Raw genomic sequence first — 27,697 nt, forward strand, 5'->3', positions numbered from 1 at the left:
CAAATGCACCACCGTCTAAAATAAATAATAAAAATAATATTAATAATAATAATAATAATAAATAATACATAACAATCATAATAAAAGAAAGAAATCAAGTAAATAAACCCAACTGAAAGCTGTTGAGCAGCTGAAGCATGAGTGTGAGCCAGCCACAGTGAGCGAGCACGTGAGTGAGAGAGAAAGACCAAGAGAGACAGAGAGAGAGAGTGAGAGAGCATACCATTTGCATGCGGGCATATGTCAATGGAAGACTGAGACTTGGCACACCTGTTGGACGGCTGTTGTTGACCGCCTTTGTATAGAGTCGTTCTAGCCAGCAAAGTGAATGAAAGCAAAAATCAATTTTGTCGTGGGAAGGAAACTTCAAATATGAATACAGGTACCAAATGACATGGCGTATGCGTAATATTCACATTTTCACTCGCCCCATCGACTATCGAATCGCCCAACACATTCATCAAACTTTGTCAATTGACAATCGTTCATTAAACACAATCGAAGATTGATATGTTCGCCGAGGGCATTGAATGACGCTGATAAGCAGTTTATATGTAAACTCTCTAGAAAATTCATTTCCATTTTCATTTTAAAGTATAATGGGGTATTGATAGTTGATTATGTTAAACTAATGAAGCTGATAGAAAACGTATGTAAATATACATATTTTTATAAAAATTAATAGCTTTTCAGCATAATTTTAGGGCATTCTATTTATTTCCAGATTTGTTGTTTATTTGGAAGTATTTTTTTCTAAAAGACACCTGAACGATAAATCTAATAGTGAATTAAAAAGAAATTGTACAAAAAATAGAACACAAAATTATAATAAAAATTCATATTTTGTAAAACTCTTTAAATAATTCATATAACAGAGCAATCAATTGAATAGGTAGCTCTTTTTATTATTTTTATACTATATATCTTAAAAAAAAAAAAATAAATAAATAAATAAATTTAAATTAAATACATTCTGTTACATCAGAAATTTAATTAGCTATGAAATAAAAGTCTGTAATATATCGATTGATTTTTTAATAATAAACATTTTTTTTAGGAAAAAAACACACATATATTTTTCGGCTATTTTAATTTTGGCTATTAAAATACTTTTTTGATTTTTACAAATTTTAATTTTTCAATTTTAAAGGATTTGTTGTAGACCCGAAATAATTTTAATATTAAAGTATACCATTTTTGTCATAATTCAGAATTTTAGTATGTCTCTCTTTATAATTTTGACTATACATAAATAATAAACCAAATGGTAAAGAATTTTTATACATTTCGATTTTAGCCGAACGAAATTGTTGTCTAGGCTTTTTTAACTGTTTCAGCAAATAAGCATATATATATTTATTTGATTTATGATCTGGCAAAGAAAATTTAAAACTAAAAACAAAAATAGCCAAATTTATGGTCTTTAATCAAAACTATAATTTAACAACTAGAATATAATTATCAAAATGATTAACGATGGCATAGTTATTTAGTTTTTATTTTTTTAGCTTACTTTTTTCTTTACTTTTTAGCTTTCAGAGAACTCATATTCCAATATTATTAGATATTTCAACTGAAACACCCTGTATATTGAATTTTGGGCATATTAACCGCTTACTTAACTCAGCTATCGATGCCTTCTATTGATTATAGGATAGTTCTAGGGAATTTATGGCCCATCGAGGTTTTATTTCTTTAGCAATCAAATAACAGATCTATATTCACATATATATTTCGCACACAAACTCATAAAAATCACATAATAACTGAAACTAATTAAATTGCGCATTAACATTAATCGTGAACGCATTAAAATTAGGAGAACATAAGGAGCATGCAACGTCAACGCAGCAAAAGCAACAATCGCCAACAGCCCAGGATCAACAACAACAATACCAGCAGCAACAACAACAGCAACAGCTCCAGCAACAGCAACACCAACAACAGCAACAACAAATTAACAAATACGATGCCTTGGATAGTTCTAGTAATAAATTAAATCATAAAAACAATAACAATAAGGCTAAGGATAAGGATAGAGCTAAAGACGCGTGCAAAGATTTGTCACCCAGCTCCACTGATGAATCATGCCTGAACAAACAACAGCAGCCAGCCAACAACAGCAGCAGCAGCAGCAACAGCAACAGCTCGCGCAATGGAGCAACAACCTCATCATCCCAGCGTCGACGTCAGCTACAATTTCAGCGGCAGAAGGAGGCGAAAGTTTATGACCACAGCGATGAGCCGACAGCAGCAGCAGCCACAGCGACAACAACAGCAACAACAACTGCCACAACGACCAGTCCAATGGGTGGCGGAGAGTTGGTCAACTGCATAGCCTACGATGATAATACACTCATAATCGAGCGCAAGCCATCGCCCACTTCGCCGGCCTCAGCCAGACGCTATATGAAAGCGGAGACACAAACCCGCGGCAGTCGCAAATACAATCGCAAGTCGAGCACAGCCAGGAGTGAGCTGGAGGTGATAGTTGTCAAGCCCGAGCATCGTCATCAGCATCGCTCGCCAACGATAACGTTGCCGGTGCCAGCAACATCAGCAGCAACATTGGCAACAGCAACAACTCCAGCAACAGCAGCAGCAGCAGCAGCAGCAGCAACAACAACAGGTCCCACTGTGCTACAACAAAGGTATATGCAGCTCCAGCTGGAGCACGATACTAAATTCATTTACAATGCAATCCAAGACTTTGATTATTTGGAACATACAAATTCTAGGAATTCTAGGGCATAGTAAGTTAGCCAACGATAACAACCAAAAAAAAAAAAAAAAACAAAAACAAAAACAAAAAGCAACCCCCAAAACTAACCTCAATAACTATCGTATACTAACTATCGTAAAATATGTGTTGTAAATCTCTGTTCTTGTCCCACTGTGCCAGTTTATATGTGCCTGCTGTGTTTGTGACTCTTTGTGCATAAGTCAAGCATGCTCGAAGCATGCTATAGCATATGATCTAGGATAAATATATATATATATATATATATATGTATGTGTATGTATGTATAAATATAGGGATTTTAGGTATGGGAATAACAGAATAGGGGAGAGAGGGAAAGACAATAATGCAAAGTCAGTTTTATATATTCGTATAGTTAATATCTAGCACATTTTCAAAATAAAAACGAATTGATATTAAATTAATAGAAATTAATATAAATATGAAATTTCTTAATGAAAATATATTCATATTAAGAATAATATAATGGGAAACTTCGTTTAATATTCCTTTTTGGTATAATTATAATTATCTATTCTTTAATTTTATGTTTTTAATACTTGAATTAAAAATGTATATATGTACATATATATTACATTAAATTAATAATATATTATTAACTAATAATTCATATCAAATTTTTTATTTAATTTGATTTATATTTTTTTTAATTTTATTTAGAATTATTAAACTATTATAAAAATTTTTACTACAATATCATGTGTAATATTCAGTTCTACAATTTTAAATATTATTATTATAATATGTAATAAAATTGCTCAATTTCTTATTAAAGTTTGTTTTAATTTTATTTAAAATGTATACTATCTTCAATTTATACATAAACCTTTTTTACGCTCTCTTATTTTTTCATTTTGTTAAATATTTTATTAATTTATATTTTATAAATTTATATAATACTTGTTAAAATTGTTATTTAGAAATTGTACCAAATGTTAAAAGAATAATTTTACGCATTAATTTATTCTATGTATGTATATATTATTTATTATTTATATGTTATCGTTATGGTTATCTATTATTTTGTATGTTTAAGTATTCGAAATTATTTTAATTTAGACATAATTATTTATAACTTACTTATTTTTGTCGTATCTTAATCATGGACAATTCATGGCATTGCATGGCTATCATTTTGTGAATTGGGATATTCAAAATGTTGAATTTTCAGTCTTACGTCTAAAAGTTCCCCAACAATTTAAGGCCCAATATCGAAAAGTCTTTAAAGCCTACAAATTTCTTAACATGATACTGGGTATATCTGGACTTTTCTAATTGCTGTCTGTATATATATTCTATATAAATGCAGATTTTTCAGCGAATTTACAGTTCTAAAACTGACAACAAGTAAAACACATGCTGAGGATATTTTTTGTCAGGAAAATCTATATTGAATATATATGTATTATTTATATAATATATGTTAGGTATCAAAAGGTATTCGGGATCGTCGTTAGCCCGTGTCAACAAGTATTTTATTTGTATTGTAATTCCTCCTCGCCGAACCGTTGTAAAATTTCTAGTAAAAATGTATTATTTAGCAACTGCATCCAATGAGTATTTAGATTGAGTATGAATATATACATACATACATACATATTGAGAGCATTCAACTAAAGTACATTATTTTTGCTTTATCCCGATTGACACCACAGCTGCAGTCCCCGTGAGGTAATTGCGTTCAGCGAGGAGACCCCAGCGAGCAGCTCCAGTCGAATCCGTGCGGCTGCCAACAATACCGAACTTGCGCTGAGCACGGTCACTAGCCAGATTGTTAACAATACGACCTATAAGCTTGACTTCAAGCAGCGTCGACACAAAAGCAACAACAACAACAACAACAACGGCAGCGAAGCGCACTCGTCGAACGGCGGCAGCAAACGGCAGCGACGCAAGTCCAGCTGCAATTCGTGCGGCGGCACCGCCAGTCAACGTCTCACGCCAGAGGAGGCGGCAACATCAGCAGCAGCAGCAGCAGCGCCATCGGCGGCAGCAGCGACTGCAGCAGCAGCGCAGTCGGCAGCAGCTGCGGCAGCGGCACTTGGCTGGCAACAGCAGCCGCAGAATAGTGTGACCAGCGCTGGCAGCACCAACAGCAGCTACAGCAGCGGCGCCCGGGACGAGGAGAGCAGCTACAGTGCCGTGGGCGGCGACAGCAGCAGCAGCAACAGTTGCAACTGCGACATCACCGGCGACAACAGCACCTTGCATGGCTTTGGCGTTGGCGACATCAGCAGCTTTATAGGCGACGACGACTGCGAGGAGGACGAGGACGACGATCCGGATAATCCGGACGCAGCTGACGTCAGTTCACAGACTTTGCGCACAGCGGCCATTGTTGCCGCCGTTGCGGCAGCAGCCAAGGAGCAGCAGGGAGCAGCTGCCTCAGCCACAGCCACAGCAGGATCTGCTGGCGGCGGCAATACCGATTGTGAGAGCCTCAGTGAGCGGCGACAGGATGCGGATGATGATGCGGACGATGAGATTCGAATTATTGCAGGTGCAGTGCGCAGTGGAAACGATTCGCTCGAGGATGTTGGCGATGTTGATGACAATGCGGATGTCATTGTAAGAAGGAATACACGCAACCAACGGCCCTCCATACGGAGGACATGTAGAATAACCGAGGAGGACGACGACGGCGCTGAGATAACCGACGACGACGACGACGACTACGACGAAGAAGACGAGCCCGAGGGCACAACCATTGATATTGATGATCAGGAGCAGCTGGCACAGCAGCAACACGACTATCAGCATCACGACGACGACGAGGAGGTCGACGACGACGACGACGAGGAGGCTGACGAGTATTACGAAGAGGAGGAGGACAACACTCAAGCATTCTCACCCTTCTACTCCAGCTCCGCGGAGCTGATCGATAATTTCGGCGGCGGAGCCGGTAAATATTTCAACATCATGGACTTTGAGCGAGGCGCCGCCGGCGGAGGCACCTTCACGCCCAATGGCAATGGAGGCGCTGGCGCCGTTGGCGGCGACATGTCCAGTGCCCATAATCCGCAAGCGGATATGGGTGGCGGCAACAACATAATGGGTAAGTTCACCATCTCCTCAGTACCTCACTAATTCGCTCTTTGAGCCGCTAACTATCGCTATCAATGCCCCATCACCTGCCGCCACACACCTGTTGCCTCCCACCTGTACAGGCATCGATTCCATGGGCATTGCAAACATTCCGGAAACTATGAACGGCACCACAATCGGACCCAGCGGCGGCGGTGGACAAAAAGCTGGCGCCGCCGGCCAAAAACGTCCGCAGCGACGCGGCAAGCCACAGCCGGATCGACCACAAAGAGCGCTCTTCTGCCTGGGCCTCAAGAATCCTATTCGAGCGCTTTGCATACGCATCGTGGAATGGAAGTATCCTTTTTTTGAGTAAACATAAAGGGGATCATAAATTCTAAGAGCTTATTTTAGGCTGTAAAATGGTTCAATATGAACACCTCTTGTTTGAGTACTTTTTGAGCATTTTGATAAGCAAGCGCACTATGATCAAGTTGATGCTCTCCTAATGTACTTTCTATGTATGTATATGTGTGTGTTACAAAGAGAGAATGAGCACTGCTCTCAAATAACTGTTGAGCGTTTCTTAATGCTTGCCCACGATTGAGTGATGTCTTTGAACACTCACACTTTGAGAAAAAACTCAGACAGCCACCGATTGCGTTGGTTCTACGAGTGTTTTTTTCCCGACCGTTAGGTTGAGTTAAATGTAGCAAAAAGTCTGTTGTGCATGTATTGATCTGTATTTATGCAAGTGCTGTGTTGTTCACTGATGCCACTTCAGTTTTTTTCCCATCAGATCGGGTTCTTTTTAGAAGTCAAAGAGCGAGTGAAAATTTCGCATTTTTTTTATTTTTGAGAAAATAAGTGAGAATACACATATGCAAGCATATATTACATAAAATCTCAGATAATGTCCTAATATTACGATACAGCTTTCTTAGTTGTCTTTTCTGCTAGATCTAGCATTTTCTGCTTTAGAAATAGGGCAACACTAATCACATCGATAGTGTATGTGTGTGCATGTGAAGGCCCTTTGCATTGCTTTTGAGTTATTTCGGCTCATACTGATTCTGATTTAGGTAGCAAAACAATTGACACTTGTGTGAGTGTGAGTGTCAATTGTTTTGCTACCTAAACGATGCTGCTTAAAAGTGCGTCACACGAAGGCGCTCAACAAAAAGCAATATCGAAAACAGGCGAAAGCTGTTGATCAGAGCGAGAGGGATTGCTTATGCTTTGTTCGGTTCTTTTCGCGGACAGAGCATAAAGAGTAAGAAAGTTTACAGTTTTTTGTGAGGCTATGAGTATAAGTAGTATTTGTAATTTGGAGTGTGACACGATTGAGTGACACTTCGAGTCTTCTAACTGTGGGAGCTTGTGTTTGTGAGAGTGGGTACACTAATCTCTCACTGGTCGCGCTCTCTCTCTCGATACTCTATTGTGAGCCCGCTGCAACGGAGAGCAATAAATACCAGTGTGAAACGGAAAGTAAAAGCAAGAGGTTCTGTTGTTCGAGTTTTCATCTAGAACTAGAAGAAGGCGCTACAAGTTTCTACTTAACACTTTAGAGCTTTGTTGGATAGGCTTCTAATAAACTTGTTTCATAATGCATAAAAATAACTTTATTATACATTCAATGTTTGTTTTGTTTAAACATTAATCATTATACAATTTTAAACCATGCTGATTTTCCTTAACTGAAATCAATCTCTAGACCATTTGAGTTCCTTATTTTGTTAACCATATTTGCCAATTGTATTGCCTTGGCCGTTTATACGCCTTATCCGGGCAGCGATTCGAATGTGACGAATCAAACCTTGGTAAGTGAGATGGGGTCTACTCAAAGAGCCTCAACTATTTAATTGAATACAGCTGATATTATGGTTTATTAATATATAAATATCTATATTTCTTTCGTCTGTCTTTTATGTATCACCACGCCTCATTAAATCAACTCTCATTCAATCATATCATATCATTCAATCATATCATGCAAACATATCATAATACACACACACACATCGGCACACACGAAACGCCAACAAAATTACAAAAATCCAAAACTAGGAAAAAGTTGAATATATATTCCTAGTTATATTCACGGCGGAATGTGTTATGAAGATTTTAGCATATGGTTTTGTGTTACATAATGGTGCATATCTAAGAAATGGATGGAATTTATTAGATTTTACAATTGTAGTTATAGGGTAAGCATATAAAATATGCCAGTTAAAAGCGTTGAGCGCCCAGGCCAAAAAATATATATATATTCGGCCTAGTTTTAACCATTTTCTATGTTACCTTATATCCAATTCAATCGAAACTGAGACACGTATGAAATTGTCTGTGCCAAATCACATTTTTACAGAGCGATAAGTACAGCACTGTCCCATCTGATGAAGGATGCCTTCGATGTGAAAGCGCTACGAGCCTTTCGTGTGCTGCGTCCACTGCGACTTGTATCGGGTGTACCAAGTAAGAGCTTTCTGCACGAAAACCGAAAAAATAACACACAAATGCGACGAATCCAAATTTATAAAAATAAAAAGAATCCATTTATGTCCTTGTAGTGCAAATTAAAGAATAAACTACGGTCCATTAACGTAGTTAAGATGCTATACAGAAAAGAAGTCGAGAGCGTGCAAAATAAAAGAAATATATTTAAAGTAGAAAAATATTTAGTAGATTTGATAAAAGTATAATAATATTGCAACCATTTTATTTACCATTAAGGAAAGGCAAAAACAAAAAAAATATATATATAAATTTTTAAAATTATTTGTATTTCATAATTTATAAAAAATGTTATATCTTTGAAAATTTCTGTGGTCCGTTAAAAAATATTAAAAAAAGTACAAAAAATTTATATTAAAAAAAAAAAAAAAAAATTAATAAACAAAAAGTTCATAGTTAAAAAATAGTTAAATTATATAAGTTATAAATAAATAAATAAACATACAATTGAATAAAAATATTTTAAATTCTTAACAGATTAAAAAAAAATCATATAAAAATTTTTCGAAGAAAATAAAATAATTAAATATATATAAAATATATCATTTTAGTTACAAAAACTAAATTCTCTCGACCTCTCTCACTATTCATTTCTGTGCATCATAATAAGCTTTTGTTGTGTATGTGTAGTGTAAGCCGCACTTGATGTTATTGTAAACCCCAAGCAACCACTCTGTTTACTCCTGTCTAAACATACGTAAATTGTCTATTGGCTATTCAAACGCTTTTCGCAGGTCTACAGGTTGTGCTTAATTCAATTTTAAAGGCCATGGTGCCACTGTTTCACATTGCACTTCTGGTCATATTCGTTATCATAATCTATGCCATTATTGGTCTAGAGCTATTCTCTGGTAAATTGCATAAGACGTGTCGAGATGAGGTAACAGGTAAGCGTTAATATCAAAACTAAAAAAACAACAAACAGTACAATCTTTATACGTTGTACGAATATCATTCAATGTCTTGAATGCTACCAGATATGTCGCATTAAAATTCAACGTCCTGTAGCTCTATTACTAGTAGATTAGTGCACGGTTTTGCGGACAAGCACACAACCCAATTAGAGCCACAACAGTTACAATAACAACAACATTCAGAACAAATTAGAACACCGTTTCCACACATCCATACTAAGAAAGATATGCCAAAAATATTTAGCAAAAACCCACAAACACACACAAATATATAAACATATATATAGTTATCTATATTTATATATATTTTTTATATATATTGTCCAATTTTCGCCGAGCTAATAAGCTAATCTACTAGTCAATAGAGCTGTTGAAATTTTATATACATGGGACTACTGAGCGTCATATTCCGCAATTCAAAAACCCAATCAGAAACAGCACACAAACACAAAAACAACAGCACAATGAATCATAAACATTATCATCCGCATATATCATATCATATCTCATCTCACATAGTACAACTCATCAACTAATGCATGAAACCTAACGAAAAAAAAAAAAAAAAAAAAAAAATGAAAAAAAAAATCCCAAAACAAATAAATCGGAATCTAGGTGAATACGAGGAAGATGTTAGACCCTGTGGCATAGGTAGACTCTGTCCCGAGGGCATGAAGTGCTACGGCAATTGGGCCGGACCCAACTCTGGCATTACGAACTTTGACAATTTCGGACTGGCCATGTTGACTGTCTTCCAGTGCGTCACACTCGAGGGCTGGACGGACGTCTTGTATTATGTAAGTAGTCGAAAACGAAGTAATCTCAATTGAAATGAATATATATTTAATTTGTACTCCCTATTTAGATACAAGATGCCATGGGCAGCGACTGGCAGTGGATGTACTTCATTTCCATGGTCATCTTGGGCGCCTTTTTCGTGATGAACTTGATTCTCGGTGTGTTGTCCGGCGAGTTCTCCAAGGAGCGTAACAAGGCCAAAAATCGCGGTGATTTTCAAAAGTTGCGCGAAAAGCAACAGATCGAAGAGGATCTGCGCGGCTATCTCGACTGGATAACCCAGGCCGAGGACATCGAGCCCGATGCCACGGGTGGCCTGATGCCCGATGGCAAGAGCAAGCAGCCAAATGACATGGACTCCACCGAAAATATGGGCGAAGAGATGCCCGAAATGCAAGTCACGGAGTCACGTTGGCGCAAAATGAAAAAAGACTTTGATCGGGTGAATCGACGCATGCGTCGCGCCTGTCGCAAAGCGGTCAAATCCCAGGCCTTCTACTGGCTCATCATTGTGCTGGTGTTCCTCAACACGGGCGTGTTGGCAACGGAGCACTACGGGCAAGTTGATTGGCTGGACGAATTTCAGGGTGAGTTCTAAAGTGATATAGGCTTTGATAGATGTGATACAAGTAGAACAATATAATTAAATAAAATTTTTAACAAATAGTTATTTATTTTTGCAAATAGATTATTAGGTAAACTTTTTTTTAAATCCTACCTATATATTTATAATATATTTATATGTTAAAAATATTTCGACCTGGTAAGACTTGCCAAAATAGAAGCACAATGCTGATACTTATCCCATATCTTTCTAACTATATCAAACGTATTTAAATAGGCGAGAAGGAGGATAGGCTCTTCTCACAAATATATGAGAGAGGAGTAGAGTCAACAAAATATGTATTGCGATGGTAAACATAGACTTATGAATAATTGAAAAATGGTTTAAAAAGCAATCAATAAGATGATGATCACTTTATTTTGAAAAGACATAAAGATTTAATTGTTTATAACGATTTAAAGCCGTAAATAAAGATATTTTAAACTTGCTGTGATTAAATCATACTCAGTATAGATTCTTATTCAATGCATTACTTTTTCTTAAAAACATTAGGTCTTACCCAAGTCTCGCCTGTAGCAATTTCTATTCAAACAATGAACAATGAACAAATAAGTTATTTATTTTAGTCTCATCTCTACAACCATATGACTCTTAGGGAAGACTGAAATTTATGAATTATTATTAATTTGTTATTTATTAATTAATTTCAGCAATTAAAAAAATAAAAAACTTTATTTCTGTCAATCTGTAACACTTTTAGCGATTTTGAGCTTATTCCATTTAAATATTTTTTCCAATTTTAATCTCATATTTTCCAACTTCTTTATAGAGTACACAAATATAGTGTTCATTGGCCTCTTCACCTGCGAAATGTTGCTGAAAATGTACAGTTTAGGCTTTCAGGGCTATTTCGTGTCACTGTTCAATCGCTTCGATTGCTTTGTGGTAATTGGCAGCATCTCGGAGACGCTCTTGACCAAAACTGGAATGATGCCGCCATTGGGCGTCTCAGTGTTGCGTTGTGTGCGTCTGTTGCGTGTCTTCAAGGTCACCAAGTGAGTAAAATTTCAATTCAAATTCAATATAGAATTATTTACTTGACTTTAATCATCGAATTTACTTGACTTTAATTATCGAATTTCAGATACTGGCGTTCGCTTTCAAATCTAGTTGCTTCCCTATTGAACTCAATACAATCAATTGCTTCGCTATTGTTACTGCTCTTCCTGTTTATTGTGATATTTGCATTGCTGGGCATGCAGGTTTTTGGTGGTAAATTTAATTACAATGAAGAGGAGAAATATCGCACGAACTTCGATTGTTTCTGGCAGAGTTTGCTCACCGTGTTCCAGGTAAACATTTCAATATAAAGAAAACTTTTTACAATTAAATAATTATATATCTTTTGATGCAGATTATGACTGGCGAGGATTGGAATGCGGTCATGTATGTGGGCATAAATGCTTATGGCGGAGTCTCCTCATATGGCGCTCTGGCTTGCATCTACTTTATCATATTGTTCATTTGCGGTAATTATATATTGCTGAACGTGTTCTTGGCCATTGCTGTGGACAATTTGGCCGATGCCGACTCACTGTCGGAGGTGGAGAAGGATGAGGAGCCGGTAAGTAATGGATTAGCGCTATAGTATCTGATTGATAACGCACTTGACTATCCCTAGCATGATGAGGGCGCCCTGAAGAAAGAACATAGCCCCACGCCCACCATAGATGGCATGGATGACGAGCACCTGAGCATAGACATGGATATGGATATGGAAAATAATGATATGGACGATGATAAGTTGTGTGCGATCTCAAATGGTTGAAGGCATTTTATCTGATATTCATTATCATTTTCTAGGGATCACGAAACACTCTCCGATGAGGAGGTGCGCGAAATGTGCGAGGATGAAGAAGAGGGTATGTTAAACTGTATTGAATTCAATGCTCTAAATAACTAGACTATAAGGAATAACTAGTATAAGTATCTGAGTATTAAGTGGTTAAGTAAGTTAATCACACACATATTACTGCTTTGGACACTTACTCAACAACCATATTCGAAAGAGATATACCTATACATATATACATATATATATATATTGATGATATTCATGCTACTGCTACGCTTTCATTTGCTGCCTTGGAAAACACTAAAAAAAAAAACAAAAAATCAAACAAACAAAATCAAAAACAACAAAAATCAATTTGATATTAATCGAAAGACTCCCATTCTGAAGTATCAGCACGTGTTACTGCACGACCCCGGCGTTTATCTGAAGTCAGCATGAAGACGACTAAAAAGCCCATGCCACGCGACAGTGCATTTTTCATTTTCAGTTATAAAAACAGGTAAATCAACAACAACAACTACAACAGCAACAACAACATGCACAACAACAGCAACAACAAAAGATTATACGCACACTAAATACAGTTGTTTGATTCATGTGTGTGCTAGCATAAATATATATGATACTTATATACATATACATATACATATATCTATTAACGTTTTTTTATGCACAATGGTTTTTCATTTACTGCATGCTGGCATTATTAAATATTAAAATATCTATTTATATGTATTTGATATTTATATATAATTTAAATAAATTCACTTGATAACTTGCCTATCGAGCTCTAAATTAATTGCATATTCTACTGTACATAAATTAATTTTCTATATATACAGCCAAAGAAAAAACCGAAACAATTTTCCACAGCTGAAAATCTTTTGTTTAAACACAATTTTTAATTTGCAATTACTGTTTTAAATGTTCACCGATTAAAAAAAGGAAACAATTTTATATATATATTTATATATATATATATATTTTTTTTTTTTTTTTGTAAAAGTATCAATTTATTTAGATTTTAAGCAATGGTATTTTGTAGTTCTTATTTAATTTAGGTTGTTTTTTTTTTTTTTTTTTTAATATATATAAGTATTTCATATTTTAAGTTAAGCATCTTTGTTATTTTACCATGAATATATATGTCTTTATTATTTTTTCCACATTGGCATATGATTAACTAAAAAAAAAAAAAAATTAAAAAAAAAAAAAAAAAAAAACCAAACAAAATTTAATTGCATTTAGTGGATGAAGAGGATATAATAACGGCACGTCCACGCCGTATGTCTGAGATTAATACGGCCACGAAAATTCTACCCATACCGCCGGGCACATCATTCTTTCTTTTCTCACAAACGAACAGGTTTTTATGTTTTAGTTAATCCATAAAAGATTAAACAGGCTGATTATATCAGCAGTTTTAATTTTAGTTAATTTCTGTGTGCTAAAAATTTTATTTTTATATTTTTTTTTTATATATTTATTTATTAATATATTTTAATATTGTATTTGTCTTTTGCTTAACAATTTTTGTGTATATCCTAGTCATATTCCATGTGTGTCTGTATGTGTATGTGTATGTCTATCTAGTGAATTAGATTTACAATGGCTTATCCTAAAAAAAAAAAAAAAAACTGTTTTTGTCTTTAGTTATATAATAGTTCTTGAAACTATATAAGACAAACTCCTTCTCTTCCTAGGAAATGCTTCAAAATGTTTTGTTTTATAATTGTTTTTCTGGGTAATAACTGCATGTATTTTGTTTGCTGTTTATTCCTATGTTAATTGTTAACATCTAAATTTTCAGAATTATTAAATACTATTTAATTTATTCACAGATTTCGCGTCTTTTGCCATTGGCTCTGCAATCACAGCAATTTTGGCAATATCATCCTCTGTTGCATCATGTTCTCATCCGCCATGTTGGCCGCTGAGAATCCGCTGCGAGCGAACGATGAACTGAACAAAGTAAGTAGCTCCCGATCCGAATCTGAATCGAACGTAAGTCTGGTTCCAGAAGCGTTTTCGTAGCGAGTGTTATTCTTTAATCACAATTTCTATTCTGTGTTTGTTAAACCACTTTCTTTTCATGTTGCCATTGAATCAACTATTTTACAGGTCCTGCTTAAATTTGATTATTTTTTCACGGCAGTTTTCACAATAGAACTGATTCTGAAATTGATTTCATATGGCTTCGTGTTGCACGACGGAGCCTTCTGCAGATCCGCATTTAATCTATTAGATTTAGTTGTGGTCTGCGTCTCATTGATATCTGTTGCATTCAGGTAACAAGTAACAAATATCTAAACGCTACTCTAACCCAGTAGCTGGATATAAAATATAATATATTTTTAATGGAATATATAATCATAATCGATTTCAACTGCAGTTCGAATGCGATTTCAGTCGTGAAAATTCTACGTGTTCTTCGAGTTTTGAGGCCCCTGCGTGCCATTAATCGAGCCAAGGGTCTAAAGGTAAGACACATCTGTTCGTTTTGCTTTCACAGTTATCTTGTTATCAAATCTTTGAAATTCACCTGCTTCTATTAAAAACTATAATATTTCTTTAATTATATTTTACTTTATTTTTATCAAGTTTTGTTCTTATAATTTCTATAAAAATTAAGCTACAAAGAAAAAAGTGAAGCTTTCTAATCATTTTTCTTTTTAATGCGAGCTAATAAATTTTGACTTTATTTATTGCAATAACCCCATACAAAGTGCAGTTAATATTCAATAATAAAAAAAATAAAAAAATGAGTAAAGAAATCAGTTGAAATTAAAACCTTGAAATGCTGGGTGTAGGGTGCACCACTATAAAGCTCTGCAAAAAATATATATAATATTAAAAAATAAATATATAAATAGCTCAACAACTACTGTTCAATTTTGAGTTCAACTTTTCTTTTAACACCTAACGAAAATGGGCGTGGAATAAATGCTATGGGCGTGGCGCTTAGGCACAAACTATGTGCCATACATGTTGATACTAAACCAAAATGCAATTAAAAAATACAAAAAACAAAAATAATCTATGGCCACACATTATATACATACATATAAATAAACATACATATACATATCTAGCTAGCGTATGATTTATCGTCTTTTATAACTTATATAAATACATATATACCGTCGTATCACATACAGCATGTTGTTCAATGTGTCATAGTCGCTGTTAAGACTATCGGAAATATTGTGCTCGTCACATGCCTACTGCAATTCATGTTTGCCGTGATAGGAGTCCAGTTGTTTAAGGTATGATTTTGTTCTTAAGTGCTTATCTCTATTAAGTTAAAAAAAAAAAATAAAATAAAATAAAATAAAATACTTGTATAAATGGAAAGAAGCCTATATTATAAATTATTTCCTAGTTAATTTAAAGACATTTTCCTAGCTTCCATTTTTCTTAATGAAAACTAAGCCAAGTTTTAAGAATTCTACCATAGTAACTCAATTGTAATTGTAAAGCTCTTTCGAAGGACTTTATTTGTACTATAACTGCACAAACATGCAGCAGTATTTTTTTTTTGTCTCTCAAAGTTATAAATAACATTTTATTGTTGTTTTCAATTTGTTAAATGTTCCAATCTCCATACCTAACAATTATTAAAAAGTTAAAAATAACCCTATTCCTTAATTCCTCAAAATTATTTTTGTTGTTTTCTAAAATTGATTTCCTTGCCTATTTTAATACTAATAGCTAAACAGTTATACAAAATGTACAAAATAATTTTCTACAAAATTTACTTGTAAATAATACCATATATATGCTGCCCAGTAATGCTTATTAATGCTCAGCATAACTATATAAATATATATATATAAATACAATTTATTCAATGAGAACTAAAACTATATAGAGCTAGGAAGAACAGAGCAGACAATTTAGTTGGGCTAAATCTAATCATAAATTAGGCTGGTTAAACAACACACACATATGTTTTTTTTACAGTGCACAGGAATTTTCGTAAACCTCTACCTTCCTCTCGTCGATATGCAGACCTAACACAACTCACACTATTAAAACAAAAACAAAACAAAAATCGTGTAAACTTGTCAACTCCTATATTCCACACCCATTTTCTGCGTCAACATGTATAGAAGAAACTATATATAAATGTGATTGTAAGACCATAAGCACAACAAACACAAGCAAACACACATACACGCATACACACATACAATATAATGTCAAAGCACATTGAAGTTACCCAATAGTTATATAATATCTCAAGCTGCGATCAACCTTGCACCCTAGCATCAAGGCAAAACCCAAACAACCAAAGAGTAAAAGAAAAAAAAAAGAATAAATATATAATACTATATATCTAATAAATCACGATTAGAAGAATTCTGTTGTAATAACAAACCCGCTCATAAAATACACATACATACTTATTCATGCTCTAACATATATTATTATTATTATTTTTATATATATATTTAGTTTTTTTTTTTTTTTTTTTTTCAATTTATCATTTTCATTTATTTTTTAATAATATTAATTTTTATGATTTTTTCACCCACTGTTCGTAAGTGTCATTAACCTCTCATAATAATTGTATAAAGCAACACACAAAGACTCACACTCACACTCACGTGCATACACATACATACACTCATTTATTTATAGCATATACAATACAATACAATTTTCAGAATTGAAAAACCCCTTACAAATGAATTTTCCTCTTTTTTCTCTTTTATCGTTTCGGTTTTTGCTCAAATGCATTTGCTTTGGCAAAAATGTACCAAACAAAAAAACCTAAAATTGAACATGAAAAACACAAAAACAAAAAAAAAAACAAAAAATAATAAAATCAACAACTTTTGATTTCAATGAAACTATTCCAAAAATGTGGGCACAATAACAACCGAAAATTCCACTGATTGATGCTGCATAAACACACACATCCAAAAATAATAATAAAAAAATACACACACATATATACACACGTTTGAATACAAATCATACACGCCTGTCAATTCGATTGCTCCTAAACAAAAAAATACATATATTTATACACTGCGAAAAAAAAACCTGTTACAGTACGTGGTCAAGTGCGTAGTAGTCGCAATTAAAACAATTGGTAATATCATGTTGGTTACATATTTATTGCAATTCATGTTCGCGGTTATTGGAGTACAACTCTTTAAGGTAATTTCTTTACAATTTTATAAAAAAAAATATATATAAAATTATATTAAAAAAAAAAATAAAAATAGAAATAAAACGTCTGGTAAAGGGTAACTAGAATCGGCTTTATGTGTGCGCTTTTATTGACAGAATTTACTCGCTGCTTAATATGTGTGTGCTTTGAACTCTCTTGATGTATCTACGGCTAAATTTCTATAAACAAACACAAATCAAAAAGGAACTCTCTTTCTCTGTCTCTTTTTCACATTTGGGATATTAAAGTATGTTAGGTATATAAGCTTTAAATAGTTCTCTCTCTCTCCCTCTCTCTCTCTTTCTGTCTTATGATCTTATGATTTAGCTACAACATTGGTAAATTGTATGAAAATATAAATTCTCGAAGCTCATTAATTATACAAATAACACAAAGATAACTTCATTTAATCGTTACAAAAAGCTTTCAAAAGCTTGCCTCGCTAGCTTTCACTTAGCTTTCTAACCTCTGAAAACACCTAATGTACGATTTGTAAACCCTCCTGCCCCAAATGAGTTTAATAGTCTAATTAGCTAAGTAATTTCCTCAACCACTCAACCCAACTGAAGTTAGTCCAGCTGCTCGCTAACACTTTGTACAATATATAAATTTATATGTATGTATTATCCATTTAACAACTCGATAACCCTTGTAACCCTTGTCTGTAAATAAATCCCTTGTCTGTGCCGACAAAAAAATAACACTCTATATATATATATATATGAACATATCATCCTTTGTGTATGTAAAAAGTTTGTTCATGAGAGACACCCTGTATATGTACGTGTATATAGACTAGCTTAGTCTATTGTATTTTGCTGCATAAAACATATAATTAGGCTTTATCAATACTTTTATCAAGCTGTTTTAGTTAAGTGCGCTCAGCTTGTAACAAAAAAAAAAGAAGCAAAAAAGCTTAGCTAACTTTACATAAGTTGAAAAATTCCCCAATTTCATTTTACCATTTTAATAATAATTGCAAAAATCTTTTGTGGCGATCGAAAAATTTATAATAGGGTAAATTTTTCTCCTGCTCCGATGGCTCCAAAATGGTGAGAGAGGAGTGCTTGTAAGTATATTTAATATGATTTTAAATATTTAAAAATATCATATTTAAATACTTTTAATATATTCAAGTGGAACGTATTTGGTCTATGAGGGCGGCGATATGAACAAGCCGCGTCTCAAGGAACGTGAATGGAAAAATAACGGTTTTCACTTTGATGACGTGGCCAAGGGCATGTTAACGCTATTTACCGTTTCCACCTTTGAGGGTTGGCCATCGTAAGTACTTGGCATCAGCTGTCCAATATTTACGCAATAATAAATTAAATTTTGGCTTTCCCAAATAGCCTGCTTTACGTCTCTATTGATTCGAACAAGGAAGATGGAGGTCCAATACACAACTTCCGTCCTATAGTTGCTGCCTACTATATTATCTATATCATTATAATTGCCTTCTTCATGGTCAATATCTTCGTCGGTTTCGTTATTGTCACATTTCAAAATGAGGGCGAACAGGAGTACAAGAATTGTGATCTGGATAAGAATCAGCGTAATTGCATAGAGTTCGCATTGAAAGCGAAGCCGGTGCGACGCTACATACCCAAACATGGCATACAGTATAAGGTCTGGTGGTTTGTGACGTCTTCGTCGTTTGAATATACCATATTTATATTGATTATGATAAACACGGTCACACTGGCCATGAAATTCTACCAGCAACCGCTCTGGTATACCGAATTGCTGGACGCACTAAATATGATATTTACAGCGGTGTTTGCCTTGGAATTTGTCTTCAAATTGGCAGCTTTTCGATTTAAGGTGGGTTTTGGTTATAAAAGTATAGATTTATGTTATACTAAAAAAAAAAAAAGAAAAATTATTTAATAATTAAAAAATTTGTTATTAATTTACAGAACTATTTTGGCGATGCGTGGAATGTTTTCGATTTTATAATTGTGCTGGGCAGCTTTATAGACATTGTCTATTCAGAAATTAAGGTTTGTTTTTATATTTATATTTATATTTATATTTATATTTATATTTATATTTATATTTATATTTATATTTATATTTATATTTATATTTATATTTATATTTATATTTATATTTATATTTATATTTATATTTATATTTATATTTATATTTATATTTATATTTATATTTATATTTATATTTATATTTATATTTATATTTATATTTATATTTATATTTATATTTATATTTATATTTATATTTATATTTATATTTATATTTATATTTATATTTATATTTATATTTATATTTGTATTTATATTTATATTTATATTTATATTTATATTTATATTTATATTTATATTTATATTTATATTTATATTTATATTTATATTTATTATTTTATACTCTATATTCAGTATGTTTCGTATTCCTTTTTTTTCAGAGCAAAAACCCTCCGCAGACCCATTGTGATATAGTTGAAGGCTGTAAAGCCAAGGTCAAGGAGGTTCGTGTTTTCCCACGATTTGCCAGCCAAAATAGTTTTCTAACAATTGCCTTTTCTTTTCCAGGCTGGCTCAAATTTGATTTCCATAAACTTCTTTCGCCTGTTTCGTGTCATGCGTCTCGTCAAGCTGCTGAGCAAGGGCGAGGGTATACGGACACTGCTTTGGACCTTCATTAAATCCTTTCAGGCACTGCCCTATGTTGCGCTGCTTATTGTGCTACTCTTCTTCATTTATGCTGTGGTGGGCATGCAGGTGAGTTAACCTTAAACGGCCTTAAAGTTTGCTTGATATCTAGAGCTTTACATTTATATTTTTTTATTATCTCTCCTTTCCCATTGCAGATGTTTGGCAAGATCGCCATAAATGGCGGCACGGCTATAACGCGCAACAACAATTTCCAAACGTTTCAACAGGCTGTCCTGGTGCTCTTCCGTTCTGCCACCGGCGAGGCCTGGCAGGATATTATGATGGCCTGCTCAGCACAGCCGGAAGTGAGATGTGACGAGCTGTCGGATACGCCAAATGCCCAGTGCGGCTCATCCATTGCATATCCCTACTTTATATCCTTCTATGTGCTGTGCTCCTTTTTGGTAAGTATTATATTATTATAACAAATCTTTGCATAGCTTTAGCTATTTGTTTTCCTTCAGATCATCAATCTCTTTGTGGCCGTCATTATGGATAATTTTGACTACTTGACTCGGGATTGGTCTATCTTGGGCCCACATCATCTGGATGAGTTCATACGCCTGTGGAGCGAATACGATCCGGATGCCAAGGGACGCATCAAGCACTTGGATGTGGTCACATTGCTGCGCAAAATATCACCGCCTCTGGGCTTCGGCAAACTCTGTCCGCATCGCATGGCCTGCAAGCGTCTCGTCTCCATGAACATGCCCCTCAACTCCGACGGCACGGTGCTCTTCAATGCCACGCTGTTCGCGGTGGTGCGCACCTCGTTGAGCATTAAAACGGAGGGCAATATCGACGATGCCAATGCCGAATTGCGCGCCACAATCAAGCAGATTTGGAAGCGCACAAATCCCAAGCTCTTGGACCAAGTCGTTCCGCCGCCAGGCAACGACGATGAGGTGACAGTGGGCAAATTCTATGCCACCTACTTGATACAGGATTATTTCCGGCGCTTCAAGAAGCGCAAGGAGCAGGAGGGTAAGGAGGGTCATCCCGACAGCAATACGGTCACACTGCAAGCGGGCCTGCGCACGCTGCACGAAGTGTCGCCGGCGCTGAAGCGCGCCATCTCCGGCAATCTGGATGAACTAGCCGAGGAACCGGAGCCCATGCACCGCGTAAGACTACCAGGAGATCTCTTGGAGTATATTCTCGCTCTAATTCTCTACCTTTCTGTTCCTCCAATAGCGCCATCACACGTTGTTCGGCAGCGTTTGGAGCTCCATACGGCGCCACGGCAACGGCACGTTCCGTCGCAGCGCCAAGGCCTCTCAGAGCAACGGCGCCCTGACCATTGGCGGCTCCTCGCTCGCTGCTGCCGGCGTTGGCGGCAGCACCATGGTGCTGGGCAGCGCCGATGCTGGCGGCACAGATTATCTCTACGACAATCTCAATCGCAGCGTGGCCGACGGCGTCAACCACATCACGCGCAACATTATGCAGGCGCGCCTGGCGGCCAGCGGCAAGCTGCAGGACGAGCTACATGCGAGCAGCGGGGGCGAGCTGCGCACCTTTGGCGAGAGCATCTCGATGCGGCCGTTGGCCAAGAATGGAGGTGGTGCATCCACTGTCACGGGCACTTTGCCGCCGGAGGCAAATGCATTATCTTATGAGTGAGTATTGGGCGTGGCAGGTGGGGCGGGGTAGCCAAAACGTAACTGAAGGAGGGTTCTAGAGGGGCATAGCAGGGTGTGGCGTGCACATGGCTCTAGCTATCTGCTAGCCACTGAGAGTTGGTGCTTCAATTTTATTTCATTTTATTTTGTATTTTTATTTTCTAAATAATATCTTAATTAGCCGCACTTTGAAGCTGTCAAGTTCTTAATTTGTTCCATACCATACGATATACTTCCTGTTACTATGGCTTGCTGTTTAGTGAGAACTATTCTGTTTGATTTCATTTGATAAGAATATATATTTTAATTGTCATTAAATTTGTTGAACACTTAGTGCGCCGTAAATGTTTTTGTAATGAACAAAAGGAGCCCGGCCCAAACAGGTTCCTCTCAAAATCATTTCATTGTTGCAAATTAGCGAACTAGTCGACCAAAACCCAAATTTAAATTAAGCAAAATTAAATATTTATATATACAAATATACAACCATAAAATATATAGTTTAAACAAAAGTTAAAAAAGGTTCCTTACAAAAAAAAAAAAAAAAAAAAAAAAAACAAAAACAACTAACACTGAGAACCGAAAAAGTACCGTAAAACAGCAACAACAACAAAAATTTACTCAATTCCCCGAACATTAATTTCAGCAACCGCAATCGTGGTATTTTATTGCATCCATATAACAATGGTAAGCGCAAAAATGCTGCAATTGCAACAACAACTACTGCAACAACAGCAACAATTGCAATTGCACTAAAAACAATTACAACAAAAACATTAAACCTAGTTTCTTATAATTTTGTTAACTTTTCTAAATAACAAACCTTATTCGTTTCTTTGTTGTGGCATTTCTGTTTTTTATTCTGTTTGGAGTTATTTTTTCTAAAAAAAAAAAAAATTAAAATAAAATAAAATCTCGATATTCTGTAATTATTATTTAATTTGCGCATACTAATTAAATTTAATTTTTGACCATTTTCGGTATATATATATACAAACTCATCATATTTGTAGCGCATTATTTGAATTACTTTAATTGTACATTTCGGTTTACGCCAAAAGCCACTAAAAACAAATATCAAACACCAAAACAAAACAAAAACAAACAATTCTGAGTTGTGAGTTCTAAATTTTGCCTGCGGCATGCCAAAAAAACAAAAACAAAAAGAAATAATTTAAATTAATTATATTAAAAAGTAAAAACTAACTAATGCGCGCAATTGTAATGAAGCAACAAACTTAAATTTGTTTTCAATGTATTTTTTGGCTGTTTGTTAAATGCGGCGAAAATCAATTAAAAACATATATATTATATAACACTCATCTGTATGGTTATCCATATCGATTCGTAGTACACATTAATAGCCATAGTTAGCAATGTAATTGTAGTTAATTTTGTAGTTTAGTTTTGGGCTAATCTAGAAACGCTTTTGCTGCCAATTATATTTATTATATTTATATAAATACATAGTATACTCTGCCATAGCTCACAGTCACACCAAAACATCATCTAAAAACAAAGCATTATTCAAGGAGAATAATTAAGCTATAATAATGTAATCAATAATAATTAAAAAGTATGTTAAATTTTTCCAGCTAATGTGCAACAATTTTAAGAAAATAATTACTATAGTAATTACTTTAGTAACTGCTAAAATGTCTTTCTACAGGAAATAGTTACTTCTTTGGAATATTGTTTCCCCAGCATATTTCTTCAGTAATTTTTTTTTTATGAATAATTACTGAAGTTTTCTGTTATTCAAAAAACAAATTCTTCATATTTTCTCAAATATTTCAGTAATTACACTAAGCAGCTGAAATTACTTAAACAATGTTGATTGTAAGATACAACTACTTAAATAATTAAGTCTCTCGTGCATAATTACTGCAGTAATTATTATTATTATTTATAAATACCAATGAAATTATATACTCTAAGTGACAGTCTCTTCAGCTATAGTATTTTCTATACACTATTACTCTAACAATTAACTCAGCGAAACATAATTACTTCAATTACTGAAGTAATTAAATGAATAATTGTTACTCAGTAATTACATTTATCAGTCACAAATAGCAAGGTAATTACTCAATAACTATCAGCAGGTTTTATAAGAAAATGGATTCTTCTCGCCGAATTACCGAAATAATTAGTAATAATTTATTTATTTATTTTAGTTATTTTAAGTTCTTTACAAATATAATTATTTCAATAATTATATATTATAAATTATACTAATATGTCTATAATTTAAATGAAATCTTGAATGAAAACAAGTCTCAGTATGTATATAGGATATTTTAGTATAAATTAAGGATTTACAAAACTAATCACACTCAGTTAGAAGGTCCCCCTTTAAGATGAACGATTGAACCCAACTAACATCTAACTTTTTCAGCTTCAACGCGTTTGTTTGTTAATTTAACCAACAATGCACATGGCTCCTTTTGTTGATTACAAACTAACAAATTAAGAATTGTTCGAATTGACATTGATAATTCTTCGAATGCCCTATTAATTGACAATCACTAAAGTACTATTATTAACATAACAGTAATAATTAGAGAAAAACTAAAAATATTCTAAATTTTCTACTCAATTTCTATGTCAATAATTGTGTTGTAAAAGTAATTTGTTTTTGTATAACTCTTTTTTATAAACCATCTTTATTATAGCATAAGTGATTCGAGTTTAAAAACAACCGAGTGCTGAGAGTCGAACACTGGATGAGTCTCAGAGAGTTCGAAGCACCTATAGTAGCTCTCATTCCGAATGGGCAGAAAATATCTCGTTTTTATTTGTATTGCTATTTTCTGCGACCGTTTTTCCTTTTTTTTTTTTTTTTTTTTGCGTTTGTTTTTGTACAACAAAAAGCATTCCCTGAGTGTGTATATATATATATAAAACAATGTGAGCTTTACATAAGTGCTTAGACCTGCGTGGAATCTAAACATAACACCAACAATCAACAACAACAGCCAACAACAAGAACAACAAGAACAACAACAACAACTGAACAACAATCGTTTAAACACGCAACAAAGAACGAATCGAATGAATGAAATTGAAACTATAAAAGGTTACCATAATCAAAGTATATCCACACAAAAACTTAATCGAAATGATATTGGTGTCTATATATCAAATAAATATATACATATAAATATATTTATATATGTATATGTACTCATATAACAGTGTTGTTGTGCCCATATGTACTCATTTATAAGCTGGCCTGGCCGATTGAGCGTACCTATCAAAATGTGTGCCTTGCGTTCATCAAATATATTTTATAATCTTACAATTATACCCATGCCAACGATATATATATATATATATACATACATATATACCTAATTATATTTTTGATATGCTAAATATTAAAAATCCCAAAAAAAAAAAAAAAATGTTTATTAACTGTTGTCTCAATGTTGTCTAAACGTCGCTTCTATGTTATTTATATGTCGGGGTGTCCCATTAGGATACAAACACTGAGAACCCAACTACAAGACTCTGTGTATACCCACATGACACTCACACACACACACACATTAACACTCACACACATTAACACACCCACACACACTGCTTGGTTTTTGATTGAGCTTGAGCTGAGCCGCCTGCTTCATGCCCATGTCGATGCCTTAGATAACGCCTTAGTGTACCGCCTTTGTAGAGTCCAAAGCGCTAAAGACAAGCGTCAAATATTGTATATGCCTCAATATATATATAGAGAACTCGTTGCTTGCTTTATACCGTATACATAAATACATAAATATATATATATATATAGATATCTAATCAACTTTTGTTTTCTATAGAACATGCTTTTATATGCATATATATGTCATTTACTGTGCAATCTAAAATCTAACATATTAATAGCTTGTATTATTGAATGCTTAAACTAACAGTCAAATGTAATTTAAGATATCTTATGCATAGAATATAGACTTGATGATCAGATTCGACTGGATGGATAGATAGAAGAGAAGAAGTTTTTTTATATAACTAATGAAATATATCAATTTCTTACAGTGTATTTGTAATTGATAATTCATATACCGAATTTGATATATATTGTTTTGTTTGTTTTTTAATTATATATCCAAAAGCTGATGTAAGTTGTATAAAGGATGAGTAATATAGTGATATTTCTAGAAAAATTCAGTCGATTAGAGCTTATAGACTTCAAGCTAAAATTTTTAAAACAAATTCTTAAAACAAAATGGAAACAAGTTCAAGTTTTCTCTAAGTTAAAGAAGGAATTTTTAAAGAAATTAAAATAAATAATAAAAATAAAAGTAGCAATACTCAACTAGTGTTGGAAAATAATAGTCAAATAGTAAACTCCTGCATTACTTAAAAAAAGGTTTCTAGGTATTTTAATACCAAAAGGAAATTTAGTATTCAAAGTTAAGCTAATTTAGTTGAAATGATCATCAAGCACTGTACAAAGACCTATAAAAATACTATACTAATAATCCCCACGCAAAAGCGTATATTCTTCAGCAATTCGAGCTAATCAATGTACGTTTTTATACATTTATGTTTTATGCAATTCATACATATAGTCTACGCGGCCAATGGTGCTATTCCTGGCCACGAACGCATGATCCAATCGACACCAGCTAGTCCCTACGATCAGCGTCGTTTACCAACTTCATCTGATATGAATGGCCTAGCCGAATCATTGATTGGAGGGGTAAGTGCAATGCCGAAATATTTCTATATTTCTATATACTAAATGTGTGATTTGTTTAGGTACTCGCCGCTGAGGGTCTGGGTAAATATTGTGATTCAGAATTTGTGGGCACAGCTGCACGAGAGATGCGTGAGGCGCTGGATATGACGCCGGAGGAAATGAATTTGGCTGCCCATCAAATATTGTCGAATGAGCACTCGCTGAGTCTCATTGGCAGCAGCAATGGCAGCATCTTTGGTAGCGTCGGTGGTGTTGGCGGCGGTGGCGGTGGCGGTGTTGGTAGCAGCAGCATTGCTGGTGCATTCGGTGGAAGCGGTAGTGGACCGTCGGCGTTCTCGCCGCGAGAGGATTCGGGCACTTTACAATCACCACCGATACCAGATAATCGTCTAAGACGAGTTGCCACAATATCGACCACTAACAATAATACTAAGTCTCAATTTAGCCAAAATAATAATACGAATAATCTAAATAGTAGAACAATGTCACCCACACAACAACAGCAACAACAACAACAACAACTATCGCCGCAGCGTAACTTGGGCAGTGGTCAGAATAATCCTGCCTCCTTCTCATAGCATACAAATTGTAGTCCATATATGCAAAATGTCTTCTTGATGGAATTTTAAAGATAAACATTTATGAACATTTTTTTGTATAATTTTTAGCAACAACCAAAGAAAACAAAATAATATTACATAAAAACAACACTAGACATAGAATATTCAAATCGAAAAACAAAATAAGCCCCATTATGTAAAATTTAGGAAAAAACACAAGAAAAGAAACAATACCTTTGTAAAACTTGTAAAAAGCATTGTATATGTACTTACTTACTAAAAAATTAATGGTTTGCCTTTTTGATAACGTCTTTGATGGTTTGTCGTCCTTTATGAACAACCAGAAAAAACACTGAAAAAAAAATCAAATAAACACTAAAATAATTATAACAAGCAAAATATTGTACATGAACAAGAATAAATATATATATTTTTTAAATATTGATCAACAAAACAAAAATCACACAACCTATTTGATTAGTTCTTATAATCATCAATAATAATTTAATAATAATAATAATA

The 27,697-nt window shown here is 34.2% G+C and overlaps 2 protein-coding genes across 8 annotated transcripts; both read left to right on the forward strand.

The window, feature by feature from the left end:
• Positions 1 to 28: 28 nt before the first annotated feature.
• LOC122757295 (voltage-dependent calcium channel type D subunit alpha-1-like) lies at positions 29 to 5,639 on the forward strand. Its single transcript, XM_044009080.1, has 5 exons — positions 29 to 382; positions 1,820 to 2,753; positions 4,417 to 4,790; positions 4,821 to 5,571; positions 5,636 to 5,639. Exons 1-5 carry the CDS (start codon positions 373 to 375, stop codon positions 5,637 to 5,639), a joined length of 2,073 nt encoding a protein of 690 aa, XP_043865015.1. The 5' UTR covers positions 29 to 372.
• On the forward strand, positions 4,793 to 27,697 carry LOC6576426 (voltage-dependent calcium channel type D subunit alpha-1). 7 transcript variants are annotated; one of them, XM_044008482.1, is made up of 31 exons: positions 4,793 to 5,204; positions 5,262 to 5,816; positions 5,929 to 6,142; positions 7,503 to 7,608; positions 7,856 to 7,995; positions 8,157 to 8,263; positions 9,037 to 9,189; positions 9,832 to 10,013; positions 10,082 to 10,601; positions 11,409 to 11,634; positions 11,724 to 11,931; positions 11,994 to 12,203; positions 12,261 to 12,382; positions 12,443 to 12,501; positions 12,807 to 12,933; positions 14,276 to 14,405; positions 14,556 to 14,722; positions 14,827 to 14,914; positions 15,593 to 15,700; positions 18,633 to 18,685; positions 18,754 to 18,900; positions 18,969 to 19,440; positions 19,536 to 19,619; positions 20,039 to 20,101; positions 20,166 to 20,354; positions 20,444 to 20,692; positions 20,753 to 21,412; positions 21,483 to 21,907; positions 22,557 to 22,597; positions 26,485 to 26,615; positions 26,675 to 27,697. In XM_044008482.1, exons 2-31 carry the CDS (start codon positions 5,681 to 5,683, stop codon positions 27,191 to 27,193), a joined length of 6,036 nt encoding a protein of 2,011 aa, XP_043864417.1. In that variant the 5' UTR covers positions 4,793 to 5,204; positions 5,262 to 5,680; the 3' UTR covers positions 27,194 to 27,697. The 7 variants fall into 7 exon arrangements, with proteins under 7 accessions (XP_043864417.1, XP_043864414.1, XP_043864415.1 ...); XM_044008479.1 differs by lacking the exon at positions 15,593 to 15,700 and adding an exon at positions 17,496 to 17,603 and having other exon boundaries at positions 4,793 to 5,816; XM_044008480.1 differs by lacking the exons at positions 12,807 to 12,933; positions 15,593 to 15,700 and adding exons at positions 13,683 to 13,800; positions 17,496 to 17,603 and having other exon boundaries at positions 4,793 to 5,816.

Source organism: Drosophila mojavensis, unplaced genomic scaffold (genome assembly GCF_018153725.1).
Source record: "Drosophila mojavensis isolate 15081-1352.22 unplaced genomic scaffold, ASM1815372v1 contig_36, whole genome shotgun sequence".
NCBI classification, from domain to species: domain Eukaryota; kingdom Metazoa; phylum Arthropoda; class Insecta; order Diptera; family Drosophilidae; genus Drosophila; species Drosophila mojavensis.

Bases quoted from the DNA above. Each gene is read 5' to 3' on its own strand.
- LOC122757295 (XM_044009080.1), top strand. The intron at 2,754-4,416 runs GTAAGTTAGCCA...TTGACACCACAG, and splicing joins TCTAGGAATTCTAGGGCATA to CTGCAGTCCCCGTGAGGTAA. The intron at 4,791-4,820 runs CGGCAGCGGCAC...GGCAACAGCAGC, and splicing joins AGCGCAGTCGGCAGCAGCTG to CGCAGAATAGTGTGACCAGC.
- LOC6576426 (XM_044008479.1), top strand. From the start codon at position 5,681: ATGGACTTTGAGCGAGGCGCCGCCGGCGGAGGCACCTTCACGCCCAAT. The intron at 20,102-20,165 runs GTTCGTGTTTTC...TTTCTTTTCCAG, and splicing joins GTAAAGCCAAGGTCAAGGAG to GCTGGCTCAAATTTGATTTC. The intron at 21,908-22,556 runs GTGAGTATTGGG...CATTAATTTCAG, and splicing joins GCAAATGCATTATCTTATGA to CAACCGCAATCGTGGTATTT.